The 27,563-nt window shown below is 42.8% G+C and overlaps 1 protein-coding gene, 1 long non-coding RNA gene and 1 pseudogene across 2 annotated transcripts in view; 1 reads left to right on the top strand and 2 right to left on the bottom strand.

Annotated features, from left to right (window-relative positions):
• Positions 1-27,563, bottom strand: part of LOC143648236 (uncharacterized) — a 69,756-nt gene that overhangs the window by 6,537 nt on the left and 35,656 nt on the right. The window lies entirely within an intron of this gene.
• Positions 1,975-6,888, bottom strand: LOC143648813 (interferon-induced 35 kDa protein pseudogene; annotated as a pseudogene).
• Positions 5,206-21,594, top strand: APOD (apolipoprotein D). Its single transcript, XM_077117927.1, has 5 exons — positions 5,206-5,396; positions 8,458-8,613; positions 14,771-14,892; positions 18,079-18,167; positions 21,142-21,594. Exons 2-5 carry the CDS (start codon positions 8,491-8,493, stop codon positions 21,375-21,377), a joined length of 570 nt encoding a protein of 189 aa, XP_076974042.1. The 5' UTR covers positions 5,206-5,396; positions 8,458-8,490; the 3' UTR covers positions 21,378-21,594.

Here is a 27,563-nt window from a genome sequence, read left to right as displayed (position 1 = left end):
GGCAATTCTCAGCGACAAACGTAATGCAGGTGAGAAAGACATGGAATTACCAAGTACTATTTTCCCAGGAAAACAATTAAATAATAAGTGTCTTCAATAGTGCCTACAGTTTCTTTTATAGAATGATCATTAAATTTCTTTGGATTGCATTCCTTCAATTTCCAAATATTTATTGAGCTTTTAAATGGGAGGTATAGCAATGAGGAAATGAGACAAAATTCCTGCTCCCATGAATCTTATATCCTACAGGCGAAAACATAAGCAAGACATCATGTAAATTAATGATATAATTTCAATAAAAGATATAATAAAGCAGATAAAATGGTGGCAAGAGTGCTCTTTTGGGAGAGTCAGGAAGATCTTTCAAAGGAAATGACATTTGAGCAGGAGCCAGGAGTGAGAGGGAGAGCCCTGCGGCATTCTGGAGGGAACGTATTTCAGGTGAGTTCAACAAGGGCCCATGCCCTGCCTCACTCTCGAAGGCAATTGTGCAGGGGAACTCACTGCCCACCCCCCACCCCCATGTGGGACATCACTCCCAGGGGTGTAAATCTCCCTGGCAATGTGGGACAGAGCTCCCAGGATAAGCCAGGACCCAGCATCAAGGGATCAAGAAAACCTTCTTGACCAAAAGGGGGAAGAGAGAAATGAGACAAAATAAAGTCTCAGTGACTGAGAGATTTCAAATAGAGTTGAGATGTTATCCTGGAGGTTATTCTTATGCATTATGTAGATGTTCCCTTTTTAGTTTATGGTGTATTGGATTGGCTGGAGGGAAGTATCTGAAACTATTATGTTGTTTCATTAGCCTTTATTTTTGAAGATGATTGTATAAAGATGTAACTTTTACAATTGACTGTATGATTGTGAAAACCTTTTATCTGACGCTCCTTTTATCCAGGGTATTGACAGATGAGTTTAAAAAAAATGGATAAAAATAAATAAATAATAGAGGGGTAGTGTCATGGTCAGGTTCATGTGTCAACTTGGCCAAGTTGTGGTACCTGTTTATCTGGTTGGGCAAGTGCTGGCCTGTCTGTTGCAATGAGGACATTTCATAGAATTAGATCATGATCACGTCAGCTGCATCCACAGCTGATTCCATTTGTAATCAGCCAAAGGGGAGTGTCTTCTGCAATGAGTGATGCTAAATCTAATCACCGGAAGCCTTTTAAGGAGGATTCAGAGGAGAGAGGCCCCATTCCTGCTTCGGCTGGTGAGCCTCTCCTGTGGAGTTCATCCAGACCCTCCATCGGAGTCATCGGCTTCACAGCCTGCCCTGTGGATTTTGGACTCTGCGTTCCTGCGGTCACATGAGACACTTTTATAAATAGTATATTTGCAAGTGTTCCCTGTTGATTCTCTTTCTCTAGAGAACTCTAACTAATACAGGTAGTAAGGGGTAAAATAAATTGGGTAGATGGAAATACCAGTGGTCAATGAGAGGGAAGGGTAAGGGTATGGGATGTACGAGTTTTCTCTTTACTCTTTTTTATTTCTTTTTCTGGAGTGATGCACATGTTCTAAAATGGATCATGGTGATGAATACACAACTATGTGATGATATTGTGAGCCACTGATTGTATACCATGTATGGACTGCATGTGTGTGAAGATTTGTCAATAAAAATTTAAAAATAATTAAAAAAAAAAAGAGTCCATGACCCGAACAGGGACAAAAATTGAAGAGTAAACAACAGCCCCAAAAAAGATCTCTCAAGTTTGATATGTTGCAGATTCATTCACTGTCATTGTTGCTTTCACTGTTTATGAGGTCCAGTGCTGCAAATTCTCTTTCTTTTTTTTTTCAGGCTGCCCACACTTTTACTGTTGTCAGGCAGCATTTTGCAACTTCTAATCCTTACCTCCTGTTAATAAACATAAAGATCTCTCCCTTGTACACAATGTACATCCACCCCCAGCCTAGTTGGAGAACCTTGGCAGTGGGGCTGGGGGTGACGAGAAGGGCGGTCTTCTAGCCAGACTCAGAGGTGAAGACTGCTACACACTGCTGGCTGCCCTGGGGACACGACCGTCAGGGATCCCGCCTCCCCACCCCGATAGGTCGGTTTCTGGAAGTGGATCTCCAGGACATCGCTCAGTTCCAGGCTGTCCAGAACATCGGGAATGTTGTGCACTAGCACTGAGCGGGGCACTGGCTGGGACCTGATCTCAACCTTCTGGAGCTCCCCACTCACGTAGGGAGAGACTCTCTGTGGTAGTCAGATTCAGGTGTCAACATGGCCAGGTGAAGGCACCTAGTTCTGTTGCTGTTGACATAAGCCAATGGTACTTGAACCTCATCTGTGGCTGATTATATCTATGGTTGGCTAGGAGGCATGCCTGCTGCAGTGAGTGACGTTTGACTTAATTGGCTGGTGCTTAAATGAGAGTGCTCAATGTAGCACAGCCCAAGCAGCTCGGCATACCTCATCTCGGCACTCACAGCTCAGCCCAGGCCTTTGGAGATGCAGAAAGGAATCACCCTGGGGAAAGTTGTTGGAACCCAGAGGCCTGGAGAGAAGGCCAGCAGAGATCACCCTGTGCCTTCCCATGTAAGAAAGAACCTCAGTTGAAAGTTAGCTGCCTTTCCTCTGAAGAACTAACAAAGTAAATCCCCTTTTATTAAAAGCCAATCCATCTGTGGTGTGTTGCATTCCAGCAGCTAGCAAACTAGAACACTCTCAGAGGGAACTGCTGCCTACCCAGTGGCACCCTGAACTGGCCAATCTGACATAGGCGCTCAGCCACTCCATCCTCAGGAAAGCCCAGCATGACACCCCCTTGCAGCATTTCCTGAATCGCCACATCACTACCCCCATTGCCGGCCTTGCCGGAGAAGATCTCCAGTTTTTTCAGCAGCTGCTCCTCACTCAGGTGGAGCCCAGTAGGAAACCCACTGACCAGCGCGTCTGGCTGGCCACCATGGGGAGCTCCAAGGGCTGGACTTCCACCCTTTAGCCGACACTCTTCCATGACGATCTTAGTTTCCTTTTGTTGCAGCACCTGTTCTGCCACCTTGGGGTCATCAAAGGTGACCAGAGCAGATCCTCCAGGCAGAGGGCAGCAGATCTTCAGTTTGGAAACCAAAGACTTGGGCACATCCTTGCCCTGCTGGGTATGGCCTCGAAATACCAGGGGCTTTTCTTTATTCTTTATTATTTATTAGAAATAATACAACCATGGATGCTGGTATTAAGGAGACAGAGGGGAACCCACTAGAGACTGTCCAAGGTAACAGACCCAGGTGTGTGAGAATTTGGTATGTCACTGACCCAGCAGGCAAGGTAAGAGAATCAGTGTGCTATTGAGTGCCTGCTATGTGTCAGGCACAGTCAGACTCCATTTCATTTAAGGGTCATAAAACTGCCTCCTCTCCCCAACCCCCTACTGAAACGTTGCCCTTACCGGACCTTCTTAAGAACAACACAGAGGTGGGGCAAGATGGTAGCTTAGTGAGGCGTGGAACCCAGTTCGTCCTCCAGAGCAGCCAGTACACAACCAGCAACAGCACAAAACCACCGCTGGGGAATATCAGTGGTCGCTCGCACAGAGTACACCAGTCTGGAATGGGCAGAACGGCTGAGATCCTACACAGAACTATGCACCTGATCTCATATGGAGTATTCAGTTTACAGAATATTACAATTGTTTCACAGTGCAAGTGCATCTGCTTTGTTATTTCGTCAGCTGTTCCCGTGTCATTTACTTAGGAGAGCTCTCCCGGAGATATGGGGTGCTTCCGGCATCACTGGTTCTGGTCTTGTCCACCTCACAGCTGTTGTTTGAGGCTGGGGTTCAAACCCCAAACTTATTGATCATTATTTTAGTTTGCAAGCTGCTGGCATGAGATAAACCAGAAACAAAACGATTTCTAAAAAGGGGAGTTTGTTAAGTTGCAAGTTTGTAGTCATAAGGCCATGAAAATGTCCAAATTAAGGCATGAACAAGAGGTAACCTTCACTCAAGAAAGGCCGGTGAAGTTGGGGGTTTCTCTCAGCTGGAAGGGCACATGACGAAGTCTGCTGGTTTCCTCTCCAGGCTTCTTGTTTCATGAAGCTGCCCCGGGGGTGTTTTCCTTCTTCATCTCTGAAGGTTTCTGGCTGCATGGGCTCTAATGCTTTTTTCCAAAATGGTTCCTCTTAAAAGGCTCCAGTAACCAACCCCACCTTGAATGGCTGGAGAAATCTCCAAGGAAACCATCTAATCAAAAGTTACCAATTGCTCACAGCTCCATGGGAATAATCAGAAAGGTCCCACCCAGCAATAGAGAATGAAGATTAAAGAATTTGGCTTTTCTGGGGTTCACAACAGATTCAAACTGGTACAACCATCCTCACCCTGCCCTGCTTCTGAGAATAAAGTCTGTATTTATGATGATCATCGTCGCTGCCATCATTTGTGCAAATTCTCTTTCTTGCTTGCAAATTTCAAAGTGAATTCTATGCAGGAATCTAAGTTTATTGGGGTACACTGTCTTATCTACATAGCACTGAAAAATACTTCCCACCTGTCACAGAGACATAGAATCCCATGCACAAGGGTCAGAGCTGTGCATTCACAAGGAGAGAAGAAGCCTCAACTAAAAGTAACCATCATCCCACCAGCAGTTCCAGGCTGCTGAGGGTGAGGATGTGCTGCTGGGAGAGGCATGGGAGGTTCAGAGAACAGCTGCAGAAGGTACCTTTGACTTTCTCACCTACTCTCCCTGCTGTTACAGAACTGGTATTTGTATAGCCCTATACAGCCAAGTCTGGTGGACACCGAAAGGACAGTCACTTCTTCACAACGAGGAGACTGGGGCTCAGAGAAGCAGGCGGCTTGCCTGGGACCACGTGGAAAGCTGACTCTGATTCCTAATGCTTCCTTTTGTTGACAGAGCCGCATTCCAGGCCAGGGACCACATGAAGTGAGGCCATACCCTATTTCCCATTTCGGGAAATGGGATTGTTGATTTTTCATTTATACAAATACGAAAAATAAATACCAAATGTTCAAAAATATATCACAACTCACCATGCTGCAACTAAAAGTGCATTCTGACCTAGAAAATTCAATTAGAAAATCCATGTGGCAAAAAAAAAAAAAAAGATGTTTTGAGTGAAAATGTATTTTGTCTTTCTCACACACACACAAACAATCTCTCATTGTTTCTTCTTCAGGGAGCAGCTGTGAAGGAAAGTGGAGGGGGAGGGGATGGACAAAACATCCCATCTTTGTGTTTCATACAGAGCTAAGCTTTTAGGCCACCCTTCCTGAACCACTGGGGGTGTGGCATGTATTAAAATTAAACACCATGGAGCTTATAAAGTAACTTGGGAGAAGCCAGCCACAGAGACGGGCATCTCAAATTGGGTGACTTTGCATGTTAGAAACTGCCTTCACCGTGATAAAAAGGTACGTAGTTTTAACTTTCTTTTATGACAAATAACACTTAAAATGGAGACAGTCTTGACTTTCCCTTGCTCCTTTCAGCTAGAAATAGTAGCTTACCACTGTTGAGAGATATGCCAGTAGCTCTACAGGTATGGTCTCATTTTTCCACACAACCACTTCCAAGGCAGGCATTATTAGTTCTATTTTTCAGGTGAGGACATTGAGGTTCAGATATGTTCAGCAACAGTTTGTGTTAGACACACAAAACTAGTGTCCAAGTTGGGGTGCAAACCCAGAGTTGACTCACCCCAAAGTCTTCCACTTGCACTCTGCCATCCCCCTCCTCTCCCCCATACTGAATGGAGCAATGAAAAGAATTTCTCCTGTACCAACGCCGGACTAGTGGAATTCTCAGGGAGTTATCTGACTGTTCATTACAGTAAAAATAACTGAAAATTAACAGGAATTAATTGTGTAAATGCATGGAAAATATGGCAGAAAAATATTTTCTTCGGGAGGTGTGTTTTCTTGTTAGATTCAACGGCTAAATAGGTTTTAGGGCCCATTTGATTACAGCTATGGATTTTGTTTTATCATGTGAAATCTAGTCTTTAATGTTCTACAGATGCTTGAGTTTACGGACTCTGTGCTGCTTCTCTCTGTGTATGGAACATCCAGCAATATGGGAGTATGTTATCTGGCTTCACCTGGGCAAATAAACCTCATCGAGCATAAAAAGCACATCAATGAAGATACCTTCCAGCTAAGGGTGTTGTGAAGATTAACTGCATAGCACATGTGAAGCACAGAGGACAGGGCTTCCCTGTAGGCAAGCTCATGCATGTGACTGAGATTCACAGTCAGTGCCTATGATTTCTTTTTAAATTATTTAATATTCAGTTAAAATATTTAAATTATAGATATTTTTAATTATTTTAACTCTCCTTATTAGCACAATCTTTCCACTGGCCTCAGAAGAGGATGAAATACATATGGCATATATAATTGATAGTTTACCCAAGGTCACAGGTGTCCACATTCATCATGGGCTTTCCCCACTCAGTAAGTGTTGGGTGAATTAGAATGGAAGAGGTATTGGGGGAAAAAATGGTGTCTGCCATCAACCCTTTCTCTCCCAAGGCCTTCTAGCGGTAGGGATAAAACTACTGAAGCATGGAGGCATCTTTGGAAGAGATACAGTCAAGGGGAATTAGCCTTGCTCTGGAATCCTCCTACAGAGCTAAAGAAACTGTTTCAAGCCCACAATGAAACATTTTGTAAAAAGACATTTGTCAGAGTAAGATGTGGAACTGACTTTTGTTGTAACTGTCACGTGGCAAAGTGAGACTCATCAGGTTACAGAGGTGGGTGTTTGTTGAAAATAGTCAGGAGGCAGCATGGTGCGGGACACAACTTGTGGACTGGGGAGCAGGAGGCCGGGCCGGGTCCCGGCTGTGTGGGACAGAGGACCTTTGAGGTCCCGTCCAGTTTGGGGGTCCTGTGGAATGTGCATAATGTGTGATTTGAGGCTGGGATCCTCTGGGCAAGGTTTTTTTCTTGGGGCCTCCAGAGGGGCTAAGAGTAGAGCTCCAGGCTCTAAAAATCTCTTGAAAATGTCTGCAAGTATTTATGAGTATAGGCTGGGTCTGCAAATCTACAATCCCCAAAAGGTTAAAAGACAGGTCTGGTTTATATGGTGGTAGGAAGGAACTGATGGGAAACGGAACTAAGGTCAAGGTCTAAGGAAAGAGGCCCAACCACAGGCTTGCTTAAGGGGGCCTCAGCAACCACACCCTCCTGTGCCACCCCCACCAGGGTTTTTACTCATTACATAAGTGTTCTCTTGAAACCCAGGCAAGAAAACCTGAAGAAGAAAAGCTATTGATTATTAAAGGTTATCTGGAGGTTTAGAGACTCATAATAAAGTGCTTATAATTATTCCTGTTATGACACATGCTTTTAAATGCTCAGATCTGAGAACATTTTGTTTGCACTGACTCAGTCATGTACATCACAGGGAGAAAGGCAAAGCTCTGGAAATAGCTCTTGTGTGCAGCTACAGACGAGGAGTCACAAGGAAAAGAACAAACTGAAAGTGAGAGAAAGAAGCAGGAGAGGAGCCCATTCCCCACAAACAGCCCTGCAGCCCGGCACCCCCAGCCCCTCTGCCCCTCCTTAAAGCCAGCTTCCACTGCCAGAAGACCCTTGGGGTTGAAATGTAACACATCAGCTACAAGTCCTTTCCTGGTTCTTTGTATATCACCTATGAAAACTATCCCAATAGAAAAGGAATTCGGGAAATACTCTGTGTCAGGCTCTGCTCTAAGTGGCTCTCTCCATAGTATCTCATTTAATTCTCACACATTATTATGATTGTGATTATTATTCCCACTTAATAGACAAGGTAACTAAGGCATAAATTGGACATAGTTATACTTAGTATGCAGCAGACCCAGACTTTGAACTTGTTCAGGATGACTCCAGGGTCCCAGCACATTGTTCCCATTAAGGTTTCCAGGCTTGCTCTTGGGTTGTTAGAATAAGCAAGACAGGGGCAGGAGTAGGGCTGGGGTGGGGAGCCAGGGAAGGCATTTCCCTTGTGTGACTCTTACAGGACACTTGGTGCCGTGCGTGTTTTTGCTTTTCATTCAAGGCTTCAGTCTCCGGCTTTGCCTCTATCCCCACTTTGTTCCCATCCATTCAACAAACCCAGAAACTTCAGGTCCCTGTGGATAGTTTGCAGGGGACTCAGACACGATGCCCATCCTTGAGAAATGCAAAACTAGTTGGGGGAGGAGGTGAAAATAAACCCAGGGAGCTCTCCTACGAGACAGGGCGTGCTTTGACAGAGTGCAAAGGCGCTGGACAGAGAGAACAAGTCCTACTCAGAGAGTGACAGGGAGGCCTGACAGGGGAGAAGACCTGGCAGACCCTGAAGGATGAGGGGGCTAGTTCAGACGGGCTGAAAGGAAGGATTGTCCACCCTTCTGCAGAGGGACCAGCAAGCACAGAAATCTTGGTCCAGGGATTGTGTGTCCTCAGGAGGCTTAGAGCCGCTCCAGCTTACTTTACTTTTCCCCAGCTCCAGGTTCCACCTCCAACCACCCAACTCAAGATGGTGATGCTGCTGCTGCTGCTTTCCACTCTGGCAGGCCTCTTCCAGGCGGCGGAGGGACAAGCATTCCATCTTGGGAAATGCCCAAATCCACCGACACAGGAGAATTTTGACCTGAATAAGGTGTGGTAAAAAGCTCAAGTCATTTTGTTTTAATATGACCCATTTTAATAAGCCCTCTACAAAGTTCAGTTTTATTATTCTGCTTTCATCTTCACTGCAAGCCTGTTACTAGACAAAGGCCGTGGATCCTTCTGCCCCGTGCGCTCAATAACTGATTCCTGAGACACCGGGATTTCAAAGAGCTATTACTAGGCACGTAGTAGGAGAGCAGATGGCCTAGCAGCCCAAAATCCGTCTCTCTGAACTGCAGTAATTCAGATAGTGTTATTAGAGAACAGGTGGGCAGGGTTTAGGATAATGAGAGCGGTGGCCCCAGATGGTGTAATTAGAGGGGAATCTGATTATTGAGCATGCGCAGATTGATTACATGCTTAGTCACAGAATGCATGAAAGAAAATGAGGTATAGGTGACTTGTAGATTAAAGGCTAAGCTACTGCGCATGTCTGGAGAGCCCTCTTAGGTTAAACCTGGTCTCAGGCACCAAGATAACTTCAGACTTGGGGTGGGTTAGTTCCCGGCTGACCCAAGACCCTTCATTAGTAAACATTAGGGGCTGTCTTTAGTGAGTCCAAGACTCTAAAGTTGTAAAACTGGATAACTAGGTGTAGATGAAGGTTAGTCACAAGGTTTTTACAATCACAGGGGCAGAAGATAAGGTCTAGACAATCATTAGCAGAGATCGAGGCAGCCAGATTATGGTTTAGAGATTTCAGGAATTTCCCTCTGTCTACTCCAATATACCAGAAAGCAAAAAGGAATATCTGTATAATGATTCAGTAATCAAAATCATCCCTTAAATCCTGATTTCTCAGTTACAAGCCTATGGCAGGTATTTATCTTATTTTGGATTTCCCCAAAGCAGACTCTGAGATTAGGGCTCGGAGTAGATAGTTTTGGGAAGACAATCTCAGGAAGCAAGAGTGGATATGTGGAGGAAGTGAGACAGGGAAGGCAGAAAAGGTTATTCTGTGCACGACAGGGTTCAGCCCTACTGGAGGGCTCTGTGAGGAAATGTGTAGAAAGCACCTCAGATTGTCCCACTAACGGATGCAAGTGGGCGTGGGAGCTCCCATGGGGCTGGCAGAGTCCTTGTCAGAGAAGGAGAGTGACACAGGGGGTGTGTCCGTGGTGGCTGGGGTAAACTCAGAGGTGGGCTGAGGGGATACAGGTTGAGGCATCCACAGCAGCTGCCATGATGCTATTATTCCCAATGAACCGATGAAGAAACTGAATGTCAAAGAGCTTGTTACCAACCCAGTCTCACAGCTAGGAAATGCAGAATGGGAATCAAAGTCAGGCCTCCCAGCAACACAGAACACCCAGGCGATACTCTAACGGGGCCTGGGAGAGGGCAGAACTCCCCAGTGGGCTTTCTTGTATAGCTCTTCTATGTATGGTCCTTCTCCCTGGGGTCAGGTCCAGCCTTACTGCATGCATGTGTAACGGGAGAGGTGGCAGCAGGGGAGGCAGCTGCCAGGGTGGCATGCCTCAGAGGCTCCCACAGCTGCTCCCTCACACATGGAATCTCACCCTCCTTAGGAGAATTAGACCTGGATCTCTTTTAAGAAGCAATACCCTGGGTATTGAAGTTGGTATCAGTTACACCTCCATGTGAATGAGTATTGTAACTCTCAGGGGATGGGTTTGGTAGAAGTGTGAGGGAAGAGCTTGAAGCCTGAGGGAGGCAGGGAAGAAGAAATATCAGAAGGATGGAGAGAATTCACACAGAAGTGGTAAGAATGGGAGATTTACTGTACTGAAGTCTACCCTGACTTACTCCACTCATTTTTCAGGGTTGACCCCTTTATTCAAGTAATCTTTATAGACCGCAGGAGGCTTTACAGAAAAGAGCCAGGAAATTTGACTCACATTTTATTTTTTGGGTAAAACTCTCAAGACACTTTGGAAATTGTAATTGATTTGTATATATAAGGGTCCTATAAGAATTAAAGCAAGTTTTTTTAAATGTCAGCTTTATGCCATATGCCATAGAATTCACATGCCATAGAATTGATCCATTTTAATTGTACAACTCAATGATTTTTTAGTATATTCAGAGAATAGTGCAACCATCACCACAAATCAATTTTAAAACATTTTCACTCCCACCACCCCCAAAGAAAGCCTACAGTCGTTGATAGTCACTCCCCATTCCCTATGAGCCTCTCAGCCCCAGGCAAGCACTAACTTATTTTCTGTCTGTATAGTTTTAACTATTCCAGATGTTTCATAGAAATGGAGTCATACAATATGTAGTCTTTAGTGACTGGCTTGTTTTACTTACCATAATGTTTTCGATGTTCATCCATGCTATAGCATGCATTAGTTCTTCATTCCTTTTTACTGCCAAATAATACTCCATTGTACGGATTATGTCATATTCTAATTATTCATTCATCTTTTCAGTTGTTTTTGTTTGGGGGGTATTTGGAATAATACTGGTATGAACGCTCATGTACATGTTTTCCTGGGGGCAAATATTTTCCGTTTTCTTGGCTCTATACCTAGGAGTAGAATTGCTGGGTTACATGGTAATTGCATGTTTAACCTTTTGAGAAACTGCCAGACCGCTTTCCAATGCAGTGGCACCATTTTGCATTTCCAGCAGCAGCGTATGACAGTTCCGATTCTCTGCATCCTCACCAACCCTTGTTATTGCCCATCGTCTTTATTGTAGGCATCCCAGTGGATGTGAAGTGATACCTTGTCATGGTTTTGGTTTGCAGTTCCCCGATGGTTAGTGACATTGTCCATCTTTTCATGTGCTTATTGGCCATTTGTACATCTCCTTTGGTGAAATGTCTATCCAGATTCTTTGCCCACTTTTTAATTGGATTATTGTCTTTTTATTATTGAAATATAACAGTTCTTTGTTTGTTCTAGGTATTAGAATCAGATATACAATTTGCAAATATTTTCTCTCATTCTGTGGGTTGATTTTCATGTCATTGATGTGCCCTTTGAAGCACAAGCATTTTTTTATTTTTGTGAAATTCAAGTTATCTCTCTTTTCTTTTCTTATTTGTGCTTTTTTTTTTTTTGCATGGGCAGGCTCTGGGAATCGAACCCTAGAACTCTGCCACTGAGCCACTGTTGGCCCTTACTTATGCTTTAATGTCGTCTAAAAACCATTGCCTGATCCAAGATCACTAAGATTTACTTCTATATTTTCTTCTAAGAGTTTTATAGTTTTACTTCTTACATTTAATGCTTTGGCCTGTTTTGATTAAATTTTGTGTGTGGTATGATATAGGAAGCTCAACATCGTTCTTTAGCATGAGGCTATCAAATCTTCTCATCACCATTTGTTAAAAATACTATTCTTTGACACTTTGGTCAAAAACAATTGATCATAAATGTGAGGGTTTATTTCTGGACTCTCAATTCTTTCCCACTAATCTATATGTATATCTTTATGTCAGTACCATACAGTCTTGATTGCTGTAACGTTATATTAAATTTTGAAATCAGGAAGTACGACCCAGTTTTGTTCTTTTCTGATATTTTCTTTTGGCTATTCTGGGTCCCTTGCATTTCCTTGTGAATTTTAGGATCAGCTTGTCAATTTCTGCAAAGAAGCCAGCTGGGATTTTGATAGAGCTTGCATTAAATCTGAAGATCAGTTTAGAGTTACCATGTTAACAATATTAAGTCTTCCTACCCATGAACATAAGGCTATCTTTCCATTTATTTAGATCTTTTAAAATTTATTTTAACAATGTTTTTCACTCCTTTTGTAAATTTATTCCTAAGTATGTTATTCTTTTTTTTATATTATTGTAAATGGGGTTGTTTCCTTAATTTAATCTTCAGGTTATTCACCGCAAGTATTTAGAAATATCATTGATTTTTTTATATATTGACTGTGGAACATTCAATCTTGCTGAACTCATTTATTAGTTCTAATAATTTTTTATTAGAAATTGGTTTAGCGGACTTCTCAGGACTTTCTATATCCTGTCATCTGAAAATAGAGATAGTTCTGCTTATTCCTTCCCAGGAATCTTTTAAAATTGCATTCTCCCTATGTGGCTAAAGAAACCAAGACCTACAAAGATTAAGAGGATTTCAAAAGATAATAAGATCATGAGGGAAAACCAATCTTTGATCGCTGGGTTTCCTGTTTTTTGGAGATTCATGCTTCCTCAGTTTTAATTGTGGAGCACCAAAGCCACTTTACCAATAAATAGAACTATTTTAAATGCACTATATAAAATGGAGATATTTTTGAGGATACCTATGAAACCAGTTGATCTTCACCCTATTTTTTGGTGCTGTCAATGAATATTGAGTTCAGTGATTTTAATTGGTTGTTGAGCTTTAATAAATGAGTGGGAAAATTTATGGTCATAAATGTTGGAGTGTATTTGAGCAGAAAACCATGTGGCTGAGACAATGCTGCCACCTGGTTGTGGTGGGCTTCCTTTTTATGTTCCGCCTTTTTGAAGGTGAGTGCATCTCTGATTTTGTAATGTTATTAGTACACTTTTAAATTTCTAAACCAATTTCAATGAATGTTTTTGACTGGGTTCAAAATTCTAAAAGTGCAAAAGAGTGTATAATAAAAGTTTGCCGCCCACCCTGTGCCCCTGGCCCCAGTTTCCAAAGCCCCAGTGGCTGCCCCCCAAAATAATTCATTGTGTGTCTTTCAGAGATAATCTGTACATATGCAAAGAAATACATATAATACTGTGGTCACCGGGATAATGCCTCCAGATAGTCAAGCCCTAGTCTCCAAATCCTGTGGATATGTTACATTCATGGCAAAAGAGAGTTTGCAGATGTGATTAAAGTTACAGACAATGAGATGGGGCCAATATAATCACATAAGCCCTTAGAAGCAGAGAACCTTTACCAACTATGGTCAGAGGGAGAGATGTGACCTAGGATGAAGAGTCAGTGAGATACAATGTGAGAAGGATATGACCTGCCATTGCTGGCTTTCAGGATAGAGGAAGGGGTCCCAAGCCAAGGAATGTGGGTCACCTCTAGAAGCCAAAAAAGATGAGGAAATAAATTCTCTCCTAGAACCTCTATGAAAGAACATAGCCCTGTTGACTCATGTCAGGCTTTTGATCTACAGAATGGTAAGATAATAATTTGTTGTTTTAAGCCATTAAGTTTGTGATAATTAGTTACCACAGCAATAAAAACCTAATGTAATTACCTTTTTTCTCAATTTTCATGTAAAAGGTAGAATAATATATATATTATTTTGCACCTGGCTTTTTTTTTCACTAAATATATCTTGGAGATGATTCTACATCACTCTTTTAGAAGAGGAGGAATAACCTTCCATCATACAGATGTGCCATCATTTATTTACCCAGTCCCCTACTAATGTTCATTTTGGCTGTTTCTAGCCTTTTATAATAATAATACTGCAAGGGATAAACTTATGCATACATCATTTCTTACATACATCTTATCAGGAGGAATACATTCCCAGAAGTGTTGGCATGTATATTTAATTATTTTTAGATATTGCCAAATTGCCCTTCCTAGAGAATGTAAATTGGTACAGCCTCTATGTAAGGCAATTTATGAAAGTAGGAGAGTGTTTGTTTCCCCTCAGCTATAACCACATGTACTTCTTTTAAAGTTGATTCTGCACCCCTGCAGTTGTGCCCTAAGAGCAAGAATTCAGCAGAATAGTACATGTCTTCTAAATCCTGATCACCTGTCCAACGCCTTTGGGACGAGCTCCCTGTATGAGGTCATTTGAGGAGACTCCAGCCAACTCTGGAGTCCTAGCTCTCCACCAGTAATTCATCCGACTTTGCACCAAATTCAAAGATGACTTGAAGAACAATAAAATGTTTGAGATGGAAGCTACCTTACATCATGCAGACCAATCCCCTCCTCTAAGGGTTTAGAGTTTAACATAGATTTTGGCTGAAGATAAAGGACACTGAGAGCCTGCCTAAATAATAGAGAGTACTTTAGGAATAGAATGTGGCATTCAACCGATGCCCACACATCCGTTCACTTATTCTCATTTGAATTGATACCTTGCTGCATTTGCCACTGGGAACAGTGCAGTCTATTTTCCTGTTTTCCCCAGGAAAGGGCTCTCTGCTTCTGAAAGAAAACACTGGGGAAGAGCTTGCAGATCCCCAGGGAACCATAGGACTTATTTGCTTTTTGTCTCTGCAGTATCTTGGGAGATGGTACGAAATTGAGAAGATCCCAGTGAGCTTTGAGAAAGGAAGCTGCATCCAAGCCAATTACTCACTAATGGAAAACGGAAACATCAAAGTGATAAACCAGGAGATGAGGTAAGTGGCTGTGTTTTTAAAGGCAAGGCGCATCCAGGAGCCAGCCCCACTGAGCGCTGTCCCGGCGTGACCGGGCGTTCTTGGCATCTAGTGCAGGGAGGGTGAGAACATCTCTGGGTCTGACTACCTGCTCATTGCAGACAGGTGCTGTGGGGACTAGAATTCACTCATGCATTTCCATAACCACTTGCTGAAGCATATGTTGTGTACCAGATCCTGTGAGACGTGCCAGGGATTCAACAGTCACCCAGAATGCCAGGATTCCTATACTCATTGCAAAATAGAAATACTGGTAGCAGTGGACATCAGGGACCATCCTGTCTGATTTCCAAACCAAGAGAGACACTCCTGCTACACTAGGCACTGACAGAGGGCACCCAGCCCTGCTTGAACACTTCCAGGAACGAATGGTCACCATCTTCCACAGCGGCTTTATCCATCTCTGGCCAGTTTTCCACGATTAGAAAACTCCTGTTCCTATTGAGCAAGAACCAAATACATACATGTCACACTGTAAGGTATGGGAACAGGGTATACTATAGAAGTGCACTTTTCTGTTACTGAGGCTTCTAACAGATTCATATTTGACCCAAGAAGTCACACTTTGGAAGGCGAACATAAACGTAAAAGGAATCCCAGAGAGAACCCTACTCACCCCACATCAACAAAGATCAGCAACAATGAACAGCAGTAATAATAATTTTTAAGCATTTCCTATGTGCCAGACATTATTCTATGCAAAGCTATATATATGAAAATGAATATATATATATATATACACATACATACACATTCATTTAATCCCCATAGCAACTCTAAGGCAGGCGCTATTGTCAGGCCCCTTTTATAGATGAGGAAACCAAGGTGAAGAGAGATGAAGTAAGTTGCCCAAGGGTCACACACAGCTTATAAATGATGAGGCTGAGATGTGAACCCCAGGAGAACTGAAATGGCTAGAAGACAAATAAAAGACAGGAGGCCTTTGTCTTGGGCTGGGAATCAAAGTTTGTTCTTCCTGTTCCCTACAGGTCCTGGGAACATTTTCAACTCCAAGAAAACAGCTACAACTCAGCCTATGTCCTCCCCATTATGTACTAACCCTCGCTTGAGCCAAAACACAGTGGGTTGACTCCCTGACCCTGCAAAACCATAGAAATTAAGTAAGGATCTTGTGGGTTTCTAAAGGAAAAACCCAGCTCATTAAAAAGTAAAGAAATAGAGCCTGGGGAAGGTTGTAGGAATTGAGATGCAGATGCCCAGAAGGTCTCACAGGAAATTTTTGTAGGCCCCAAAGTTGCAATGACCTCATTTCAAGTATTTTGTCCCATCCTAAGATCAAGAGTCAGACAATGACACAGATCCCCAAACCTACGAGATTCCCTGTCTCTTTGCAACTCCTTTGGAGTTCTGCCTCTAGGGTTGCACCTTTTTATGACACTAGAGCACAAGGAGAAAGGTTCATTAGTTCAGGGAAATGGCATTGTTTCTCCTTCCAGGAGGATTTCACAATAAGCAGAGGGCACGGTAGGGAGTCTGAGCAGAGGAATACTCTTAGCCAGTGTCAGAGAATTTGAGAGACAAAACAACACTGGCACAGGGCTGGGAGCTGAAGGGCTCAGACTTTGGAACCAGGCTGCTTGCTTTCAGAGCATCATTCTGCTGCTTACTACCTATTTGAACTTAGGTTAGTTAAGATAATTCTCTAGGCCTCATTTATAAAATGGCAACAGTAATAGAACCTACTCCCTAGGATTATCTTTTGCATTAAATGAGGTAACACATGCAAAGCACTTAGAACAGTATTTGGCATGTAGTAATCATTTTAGTAAATATTAGTTATTATTCTTTATCTGCCGCTACCATTGAAAACACATACACATTTTTTTCTGTGAACAAGCTGTGAGTCTATGACCAGAGACTGGTGTTTTGATTATTGTTCTGGAGCAAAATGCATATAAAAGGGATGCATCTGTTGGGAAGAGACTGGGTTGTTAAATTATTGCATGCAGATGCAAAGAAACCATCTTCCAGGGCTGTGTGTTCCAAGGTCTCCAGCCCTGCACGGTGATGAACAGGCATTACAGCCGAGGGCATTGAGTGCATTTCCCAAACTCCTGTGCCTGCTGCCTGTTGTTTGGTTTCTTGGACATCCAGCAACCACTAACAGCAGCCTATTGGCTTTCAAATACTCACTCTCACTCTACTTTTCATTTTCCATCCCCAAGGATGGATGGACAAGCAGCTTCTCTGTCGGCTTCCTAGAAGAGCACACTGATGCCAGAGCAGCCCCCTCTTCACTGCCTCTATTCTCCATCCTCACCCTGCCCCTGGGTTCATGAGGTCATTGGAAGTTATCTGGAAATGGGGCCAGATCTCTTCAAAAGGGTGAAAGGCATTTCATCCAATCTAAGACACCAACAATTTTAAGACTTACCACCATTTTATTTATAACTACAGAAGAAAAGACACTGCCAGCTGTCAATGTAAGGTGGCATCAATTGCACTATCCACATTTCTTCACACTTACCATCCCAGAGAATCACTGAGATAAGAGAAATGTTTCCTCACTGTTGGCTTTTACCTGGCCCCCACTGAAATCTCTTACACTCATTCAGAGACTTACTAGACTTGAAGGGGTCTTAGAGGTCATATGTCACTTGATATCACATAATGTCACTGAAGCCTATAGCGGGGAAAAGCTTTCAGTTCTCCAGTCTCCATATTTTGCATTCTTTCAGTATTTAAACCAGTCCTTATTTTAGCCTTTGGCCCTTCCCACTTAAAGAAAAAAGTGAACACTTTTTCATGTCGTTTTGTTTTGTTTGCTTGGTTTTCTTATTCTCTTTCTTTCTTTAGACCTGGGAGCAGGAGTGGCCTTTCGGACACTGCATACAGTCCAAACAAACAGCACGAGGGCCTATCGTATTATCCAGTCCTAGAGCACATCAATTATTGCTTCTCATCAGCCGCAGGATGTCTTCCTCCAGGTGGCCTCAGGGGCAGTGACATTAGAAAGGGAAGGGGACGGAACCAGGGTCTGTCGTGTCTTCAAGAGCCCCTCTTCACCAGAAATCAGGATGTTGGCCGCTGTAGTCCTTAGCGTCACACACCTTGCCTTTTATTGATTTTTGTTCCTCAGTGAGTTCAGCTTTTTAATTTTGTTTTAAAAATTTTAACTTGTTGCAGACCTGATGGAACCGTGAATCAAATTGAGGGTGAGGCCACCCAGGCCAACATCACAGAGCCCGCCAAGCTGGGAGTCAAGTTTTTCTGGTGTGAGTATCCACTTCTCTCTGGGGCAGATTTCAAAGACAGGAGGTTTGTAAGCTGAAGACCAGAGCCCTAGGTTGGAGCATTCCTTACATCCACGTGTCATCCAGTTGGTCCATAATCATTTGTTGAGCATCTATTACACGCCCTTTATTGGTTAGTGACTGGGGATGCCATGGTGCACACCACAGCCCTGACCTCTGTCCTTATGGCGCTGACACCTAAGTGTGGGTACCAACAAATATCCAGGAAATTAAAACAAAACTACACTAAGTGTTTCAATAGGACATGCACAGTAGCAGACCTCAACTCATTCTTGAAAGGGTATGAGAATCTGGAAGAAATAGTTTCCAGAGACAAGCCAAGGCCCTCCAAATTAGCAGATGTTAGGAGAAGGACTAACATACAACAAAGCTTAGAGGCAAGAGATGGCAAGTACGAAGGCAAGTTTGAGTCTTGTCTCCGACAGATATTTAATCACAGTCATTTACTGAGCCTCAAGGCAAGTGAGGAATAGAAACAGGCAACAGAAAAATATCCAAATAGTTTTTAATTTTATTGCCAATATGGATGCACTGGAGAATTCAGCTCAGAACTGTAAGACATTCTGTTCTCAAGAGTGCTAAGGATCCCCTCTCCCCATTTACAGGGCAGACACTGAAAGTCACTAGCTACAAGAGAAATTACTAACCCCCTCCCCACTGCTCAAGTCCCTAGAAGGCAGAGAGGAAGTTCTTATTTCCTAGATCGCACAGAAATGCTGAGATAAGATAAGAAGAAAACAGTTCCTCGCACATATCTAACTATGGATAACCAACTGCACATCCAAAAACCAGGGGTAATTATCCAGGGTTGTGAAGGCAAACTAGATAACGCATGCTTTGTAAACTGTAAAGGGCTTTGAAAATGTTCGTTTCTCTTGTCATTTTTACAGGTGAGCAATTGAAGTCCAGGAATGTTGGATGGTATAGGCAAGGTCACTGAACTAAGTAGGGGCAGAGTTCAGACTAAAACTTAAGTCCCCAAACTCTCAACTGAGAACTTTTCTCATAAACACTGATTAGGGGTGGGGCTTGGAGTGTAGGTCAAATACTACATGCCCAACCTTCGTATGGAATCCTGTGACAGGAGCTAAAAAGAGAGGTACAAGCTGTTGATGGGGGATGCAGAGGAGGGAGAGATTTATTTTGGTTGCAGGGATCAGACATCTGTGTTGGGCCTTGTAGGGTTTATGAGAGATCATGGGGAAGGACATTCCGAGTAGAAGGAACAGTATGAGAAAAGGCCTGGAGAAAGAGGCCTAGAGCATGGGATGGTACGTGGAGTAGGAAATAAGGTTGGTAAGGGTTTGGATGCCTTGTTAGAAAGTTTGGAGTTTCTTCCCTAAGCAATAGGAGACTGTGGAAGTTTTCTAATAGAGACACATTAGAGTTTTCTGTACTAAGAGGAAATAGTTGGGTAAATTTATTCTTGAGAACTAGACCCTGGGAGAGGAAGATAGAATGTGCATGCCAGGTATGTGCAGGAGGGCATGTTGCTGCTGCTGGAAAAGTGAGAAACATATTTTCCCAAAATTGCTCAGGGCTGAAGAACTCTCCATACAGCCAGGAATATACGAAGCAGTTGAAATTCAAATATAGATTGTATGATGAAAATATGTACTCATGAGTGAGGGAAGCAGGAAGGGTACCAACAATTCTAGAAAAGTTAGTCAGAGACAATACTCAGTCTTGTCCAGGCTTCCACCCAGACTTCCTCCAAGTGTCCTTCTGTTTTCATATTTATAAACAGGTAGAAAGTCAGAGGTAGAGGGACGGCAGTGGGCGGCCATCTGTACCACCCCTTGTGTTGTCTGATAAGCAGCTGGGTCCCTGACACCCAAGCAAGTGCTGAGCACTCACATACTGCCTCCTTTGCCCAACAGCTTCTCATGGTCATTCCCAAACTCTGAGGTCTGGTTTCGATTTAGCAAATGTATGACCTTTGAAAACCCTTTCACCATTAAAAGTATGATAAATCAGTTGGCAGCAGGTTGTAAGCTCTTCCTCACAAAGCACCTATACAAACTCATTGACTTTGGTGAAGTGTTGACAGCCCAAGATTAAAGGAGAGGTATCCATACAGCCAGGATTATTTTTTAGTAGAGACATGGGGTGCTGAAACACTGGGAAGAAAATCATCCCTGATTGCATCTGTGTCGGAGCCTTTTGTTCTTATGGAATCAGTGCAAGCTTCCTCTCTTCTGGGTCCATCTTCCGCTGAGTTTAACAAGCTGGGCTATGGGATTTCCTTGGCTTGACTGTGACTGTAATGGTCAGGTTCACAAGTTTCTGAATCCAGATGGAGAGGATACCTCTCCTTTAATCTTGGGCTGTCAACACTTCACCAAAGTCAATGAGTTTGTATAGGTGCTTTGTGAGGAAGAGCTTACAACCTGCTGCCAACTGATTTATCATACTTTTAATGGTGAAAGGGTTTTCAAAGGTCATACAGGAAGAAAAAATAAAGGGCAAAACATCAGCTTCTGCCTCCTCTCTTAGGCACGTTCTTCTGGAGGAAGTTGGAAAACCTGGGTTTACAATCTGGTCTCCACTTAGCTAACCAGTGCCTCCATGTGCACTGGTGCCAAGCACAGCCTGTCAGTCCAGGGGGTCCAGTCAAAGCCCTGGTTGCTATGGGACTCCAGAGACCAACCTGTCCCCAGGGAGGATCCAGAACAATGACTCTTCATTGTGGCTGCACGTTAGACTCTCTGGGGAGTGTTCACCAGTACCACCCACCCCCAGATCAGGTCAGAATTTGGGGAGGGATGAGTAGAAGTGAGTCTGATATTTTTAAAACTTCCAGATGATTCCAGTGTGAAGCCAGAATTAAGAACCTATCGAAGGAATAGGATGCCAGAGCCTTGCCTCCACGGTTCCAGAGATGAAGGCTTGTCTAGTGCTGATCCCTTCTAACACTGCCCTCCTTTGTTCTCAGTGATGCCGTCGGCACCATACTGGGTCCTGGCCACCGACTATGAGAACTATGCACTCGTATACTCCTGCACTACATTCGTCTGGCTTTTTCACATGGATCACGTTTGGATCTTGGGAAGACAGGCTTTTCTCCCTCCAGAAACAGTGACCTATCTAAAAGATATCCTGACTTCCAACAACATCGACATCGAGAAAATGACTATCACAGATCAGGTGAACTGCCCTGACTTCCTGTAACAGGGCTTCAAAAGAAGGCTGCATCCACTGCGTATTACTTCTTTTGCTTTGCTTTGCCCCCACCCCACCCCATTCCTCAACCAACCATGACAAACCATTTCAAATACATGAAGGGAGATCGCACAGCAGAAGCACAAAGAAAGTTGGCCCAAACACTTAGCCATGCCCCACCTTCTCTCCTTGCTAGCCTAATAATAAATGTTCTTGACCTACTATGCTCACCGTAGTTCTGAATTGAATTACTTATTATGGGTTTTAATTTTAAAAACCAGGAGACACTTTTTAGGAGGAATCATTTGGGGTATTTTAGGTTCTAGCAGGAAGTTTCCTAGAAGCTCACACCTTCTTGTGAGAGTGATATTGAAGAATGGAACAATTTTGGGGTCCATGGAAGGGAAAAGAGAATTGATGAGGGGGAGGATATGGGAATTTTCTTTTAAGAAAATGATTTTTGAGGTGGACTGGAGCTTTCATTCAACTGATATTTATTGAGGCCCAACTGCATTCCAGGCATTGAAAATGACAGAATTCCAATCCCTTTTCAGAAGTTCACCATCCAGTGAGGGAGACAGACAGGTAAAGATGAAATTACAATCCAAAGTGAGGAGTTAGAGGGACGTAGAGGGTGACATGGGCGCTATGAAGAAGGCCCCGCCCCATTAAACACAGGTGACCACAAATGTCATAAAGCTATGCTTCTGGGAGCTCCAACTTCAAGGAGTTAGGACCATCTTGAGGTTTTTTTTTTCCTTGTGAATCTTAATGTAAAATTAAGAATCAGAATTATCACCCTGCAATTTCACTTAACTCACAAGACATTTATAATCTAGTAATGTAGATTAGAATAGGAAACTAATCTAAAAAAATTAGATTTTTTCTTTTTTTAGAAAATGAATATAAAATACTAATTTCTTTGAGCACTTGAGACTTTAATGCTTTATATTAGAAGTTATGAAAATTCCAAGGATTTTAATATGTATAATTTTCATTTATCTAAATTTATATGAACTCAAGATGTAGTTGCTGATTCAAAATTCTAAAAGGCTGATAACTTTTGGGCAAAAAGGTGCTAAGAAGGAGGTAGGTATTTTAGGAAAAGACCCTCTCTCCCCAGCTCTGCCTGCTGTTGAGCCCTGTGCTTTTTCACACTGCCCACCACACCAGACGGCACTCAGCTGCTCCTCTAAAATTCCAAAGAGCGCTCAACTAACTGACTTTCTCTTAGCTCACAGAACAAAATAAATTCATTGTGATTTTTTCCTCTTAACAGCTGTCTGATAACACCTAAACAATGAAAGTGACTATACTTGGCACCTTTTACATGCCTTGCTTACTACAGAGGTTTGATTTTTACATGAAAATTTGGGGAATCCAGAGGGCAACCTGTGGGTATCAAGAATCCAGAGGAAACAGGGGAAAACAACAAAGAAGCCAGGAAAGGGAGAGAGAGAAGGGAAGTCGGAACTAAACATCAAAGTAGAGACTAAAACACAGTATAATAAATTTCCACATACTTATTAAGGGCTTCAACCAGTCATCAACTTTTCACCAGTCTTACACTCCACCACCCCCACATCTTTTTCCTGGATCCTATTATTTCACCTGCAACTATCCAAGTATAAATTTCTAGCAAATATAGACACTTTTTAAACAAACAAACAGAAAATAGTAACATTATGTTTTCAAATCACATCGCAACAATTAGTTGTAGAACAGAAGGTTATGTTCTATATCCTGAAGGTACTCACCAGAATGTAATCTCTATGTAATTTAAACATGCTTTTCTATAATCTGGATGAAAGGCTCATCATACCTTTACTCATAACAGTCCCCAAACTGGAAGGAGCTAAACTAAAATTTTTAATCTAATAGCAAAGTAATGGCATCACAAATTGTGGGACAACAATTCGATGTAGAGTCATGCAGTCATTACACTGTGTAGTTACGAAGATTACACAGCCACTGGGGCGCTAGCTAGCCCCTACCCAGCTACACCCATTGCCCGGGATTCCCTCCACCGGCCTCCAGGCCCCGCAGAGCTGGAGTCTGGCCCACGTGACTCCACCTCCACAGCCACATTTGATTGGACCAGGTATTTGTCCTCCTGAGCCAGTGACAGCCAATCCACTAGCTGACAGAAACCCCTGAATTTTGTGGCCTGACTGAAATAGATAATTTGGACCAATCCAATCAGGATTTGACTTTAAGATGTGGAGGCAGGATGATGGGAAACTCTGTGGCTGAACCGTGTAGTTTGGAGAGGCCATTATTGGCTGTGTGCAACTAAAGGTATAAGAGCATCGAACCAAAATGCAGAAATAGGCAGAGATAGCTCCTGTGGCCCCTGACAGAACAGCTCCAGTAGCTGATGGCTTTCCACGTACTAGCTCCGATTCTTGTGAAGGCTACCTATCTTGGGTTACTGTCCTGGGATTTCGTAAGATTTTGTAAGATTAGACACACATGCTAAACTTTTTTTTTAAAGTATGATACTCCTTCTATAAATCTCAAAAACAAGCAAAACTGTGTATAAAGAGATAAAGTACTTTGAAATTCACGAAATACTCACTTTTTAACAGAAATGGTGCTACAAATAGATCAGAGGAAAACCCAGTCTAGATGCAGAGATGAGTTGCATGTAGGATATTTTTGACAGGGAATAGAGCCCTTGGGATCCTGCCGGTATTATCTTTTTTTAAATTTTTAATTTTTTTTTTAAGCATAACAACATACAAACACAGACATTCTTACCATAGGATCATTCCATTATTGGTATATAATCAATAACTCACAATATCATTGCATAGTTGTACATTCATCACCATGATCATTTGTTAGAACATTTGCATCAATTCAGAAAAAGAAAGAAAAAAGCTCATATATACCATATCCCTTACCCCTCCCTCTCATCAATTGCTAGTATTTCCATCTACCCAATATATTTTTGTCTTTGTTTCCCCTATTTTATTCCACTCCCTTTCATTGACCATTAGCATTTTAATCTACTAAATTTATTTTAACATTTGTTCCCCCTATCGTTTATTTGTTTCTAATCCATAATTTTGCTCATCTGTCCATAAGGTAGATAAAAGGAGCATCAGACACAAGGTTTTGACAATCACACAGTCACATTGTAAAAGCTATATCATTATACAATCATCTTCAAGAAACATGGCTACTGGAACCAGCTCTACCTTTTCAGGCACTTCCCTCTAGCCTCTCCAATATACCTTAACTAAAAAGGTGATATCTATTTAATGCATAAGAATAACCTCCAGGATAACCTCTCGACTCTGTTTGAAATCTCTCAGCCATTGACACTTTATTTTGTTTCATTTCTCTCTTCCCCCTTTTGGTCTAGAAGATTTTCTCAACCCCTTGTTGCTGAGTCCCAGCTCATTCTAGGATTTCTGTCCCACCTTGCCAGGAAGGTCCACACCCCTGGGAGTCATGTCCCACATAGAGAGGGGGAGGGCAGTGAGTTTGCTTGTCATGTTGTCTGAGAGAGAGAGGTCACATCTGAGCAACAAAAAAGGTTCTCTGGGGGTGACTCTTGGGCCTAATTTTAAGTAGGCTTAGCCTATCCTTTGATACACCCTAAACTTTTTTTGTAAAGTAATTTAACTTGACTGAGTGAATGCCCCTTGCCATAAAAATAGTTCTAGACTTCGGAGAAGATAGCGGCTTAGTAAGACGCACGGGTCTTAGTTCCTCCTCCAGAACAGCTACTAGGGAAGTAGAAACGGTACAGAACAGCTCCCGGAGCCACAACAGAGACCAAGAAGACAGCGTACCCCATTCTGGAACGGCTGACTGGCTGGGAGAATCCGCTGCGGTGAGATCATTGAGGGGCGCGAGCTTCCCTGGGCCGGAGTGGCAGGTGGCTGGAGTCCCTCCCTCCCTCCTTCCCAGGCCGGCTGGGAGAATTGGACAGGCGATCCCCTCAAGCCGCGGTGGCTGGCGCCCCCCCTCCATGCACGGCCCCCCCGGACCAGCTGGGAGAATTCGATCGGAGATCCCCCAAGCCGCGGAGACCGGCGACCGGGGTCCCTTCCAAACACGTGGCTTCCCGGTCTGGCTGGGAATGGTGGATAGGCACTTCCCCAAGTCACGGCGGCCGGCGCCCCCCCGCCACGCTTGGCGCCCCGGGCCAGCTGGGAAATTTGGACAGGCACTCCCACAAGCCGCGGAGGCTGGCGACCCTCCCCACACACAGATTCCCGGGCCGGCTGGGAGATTCGGATTGGCACCCCCCCAAGCCGCTTGGGCTGGCAACCCTCCCCTACAGTGAGAGTTTTCCAAAGTTAAAGGAGCCACAGCATCTTTTACTGGTGGGACCCGCAGACAGATGAGCGCCATGAGCGCCACCTACTGAGCAGGATAAGAAAAACAGAGCCCAGAGATTTCACAGAAAAATCTTTCAACCTGCTGGGTCCCACACCCAGGGAAATCTGATTAAATGCCCAGACGCCAGCAGAAGATAACGGATCACGCTCGGAAAATTGAAGATATGGCCCAGTCAAAGGAACAAACCAATAGTTCAAATGAGATACAGGAGCTGAGACAACTAATGCTGAATATACGAACAGAAATGGAAAACCTCTTCAAAAACCAAATCGATAAACTGAGGGAGGACATGAAGAAGACATGGGCTGAACAAAAAGAAGAAATAGAAAAACTGAAAAAACAAATCACAGAACTTATGGGAGTGAAGGACAAAGTAGAAAAGATGGAAAAAACAATGGATACCTACAATGGTAGATTTAAAGAGACAGAAGCTAGAATTAGTGAATTGGAGGATGGAACATCTGAATTCCAAAAAGAAACAGAAACTATAGGGAAAATAATGGAAAAATTTGAACAGGGTATCAGGGAACTCAAGAACAATATGAACCACACAAATATAGGTGCTGTGGGTGTCCCAGAAGGAGAAGAGAAGGGAAAAGGAGGAGAAAAACTAATGGAAGAAATTATCACTGAAAATTTCCCAACTCTTATGAAAGACCTAAAATTACAGATCCAAGAAGTGCAGCGCATCCCAAAGAGAATAGACCCAAATAGGCGTTCTCCAAGACACTTACTAGTTAGAATGTCAGAGGTCAAAGAGAAAGAGAGGATCTTGAAAGCAGCAAGAGAAAAACAATCCATCACATACAAGGAAAACCCAATAAGACTTTGTGTAGATTTCTCAGCAGAAACCATGGAAGCTAGAAGACAGTGGGATGATATATTTAAATTACTTAAAGAGAAAAACTGCCAACCAAGACTCCTATATCCAGCAAAATTGTCCTTCAAAAATGAGGGAGAAATTAAAACATTCTCAGACAAAAAGTCACTGAGAGAATTTGTGACCAAGAGACCAATTCTGCAAGAAATACTAAAGGGAGCACTAGAGTCACATACAAAAAGACAGAAGAGAGAGGTATGGAGAAGAGTGTAGAAAGAAGGAAAATCAGATATGATATATATAATACAAAAGGCAAAATGTTAGAGGAAAATATTATCCAAACAGTAATAACACTAAATATTAATGGACTGAATTCCCCAATCAAAAGGCATAGACTGGCAGAATGGATTAAAAAACAGGATCCTTCTATATGCTGTCTATAGGAAACACATCTTAGACCCAAAGATAAACATAGGCTGAAAGTGAAAGGTTGGGAAAAGATATTTCATGCAAATAACAACCAGAAAAGAGCAGGAGTAGCTATACTAATATCCAAAAAATTAGACTTGAAATGTAAAACACTTAAAAGAGACAAAGAAGGACACTATCTACTAATAAAAGGAACAATTAAGCAAGAAGACATAACAATCATAAATATTTATGCACCGAACCAGAATGCCCCAAAATATGTGAGGAATACACTGCAAACACTGAAAAGGGAAATAGACACATCTACCATAATAGTTGGAGACTTCAATTCACCACTCTCATCAATGGACAGAACATCTAGACAGAGGATCATTAAAGAAATAGAGAATCTGAATATTACTATAAATGAGCTAGACTTAACAGACATTTATAGGACATTACATGCCACAACAGCAGGATACACCTTTTTCTCAAGTGCTCATGGATCATTCTCAAAGATAGGCCATATGCTGGGTCAGAAAGCAAGTCTTAAAAAATTTAAAAAGATTGAAATCATACACAACACTTTCTCGGATCATAAAGGAATTAAG

This window comes from Tamandua tetradactyla, chromosome 10, assembly GCF_023851605.1.
Source record: "Tamandua tetradactyla isolate mTamTet1 chromosome 10, mTamTet1.pri, whole genome shotgun sequence".
Taxonomy (NCBI): Eukaryota; Metazoa; Chordata; class Mammalia; order Pilosa; family Myrmecophagidae; genus Tamandua; species Tamandua tetradactyla.
The sequence above is the reverse complement of the archived record's forward strand: the minus strand, read 5'-3'. Positions and strand labels throughout refer to the sequence as shown.

What these genes read in the sequence shown, in the direction of transcription:
- APOD (XM_077117927.1), top strand. Translation starts at nt 8,491, where the DNA reads ATGGTGATGCTGCTGCTGCTGCTTTCCACTCTGGCAGGCCTCTTCCAG. An exon ending in AGAATTTTGACCTGAATAAG is followed by an intron (nt 8,614 to 14,770) that starts GTGTGGTAAAAA and finishes TTGTCTCTGCAG; the next exon opens with TATCTTGGGAGATGGTACGA. An exon ending in GGGAGTCAAGTTTTTCTGGT is followed by an intron (nt 18,168 to 21,141) that starts GTGAGTATCCAC and finishes CTTTGTTCTCAG; the next exon opens with TGATGCCGTCGGCACCATAC.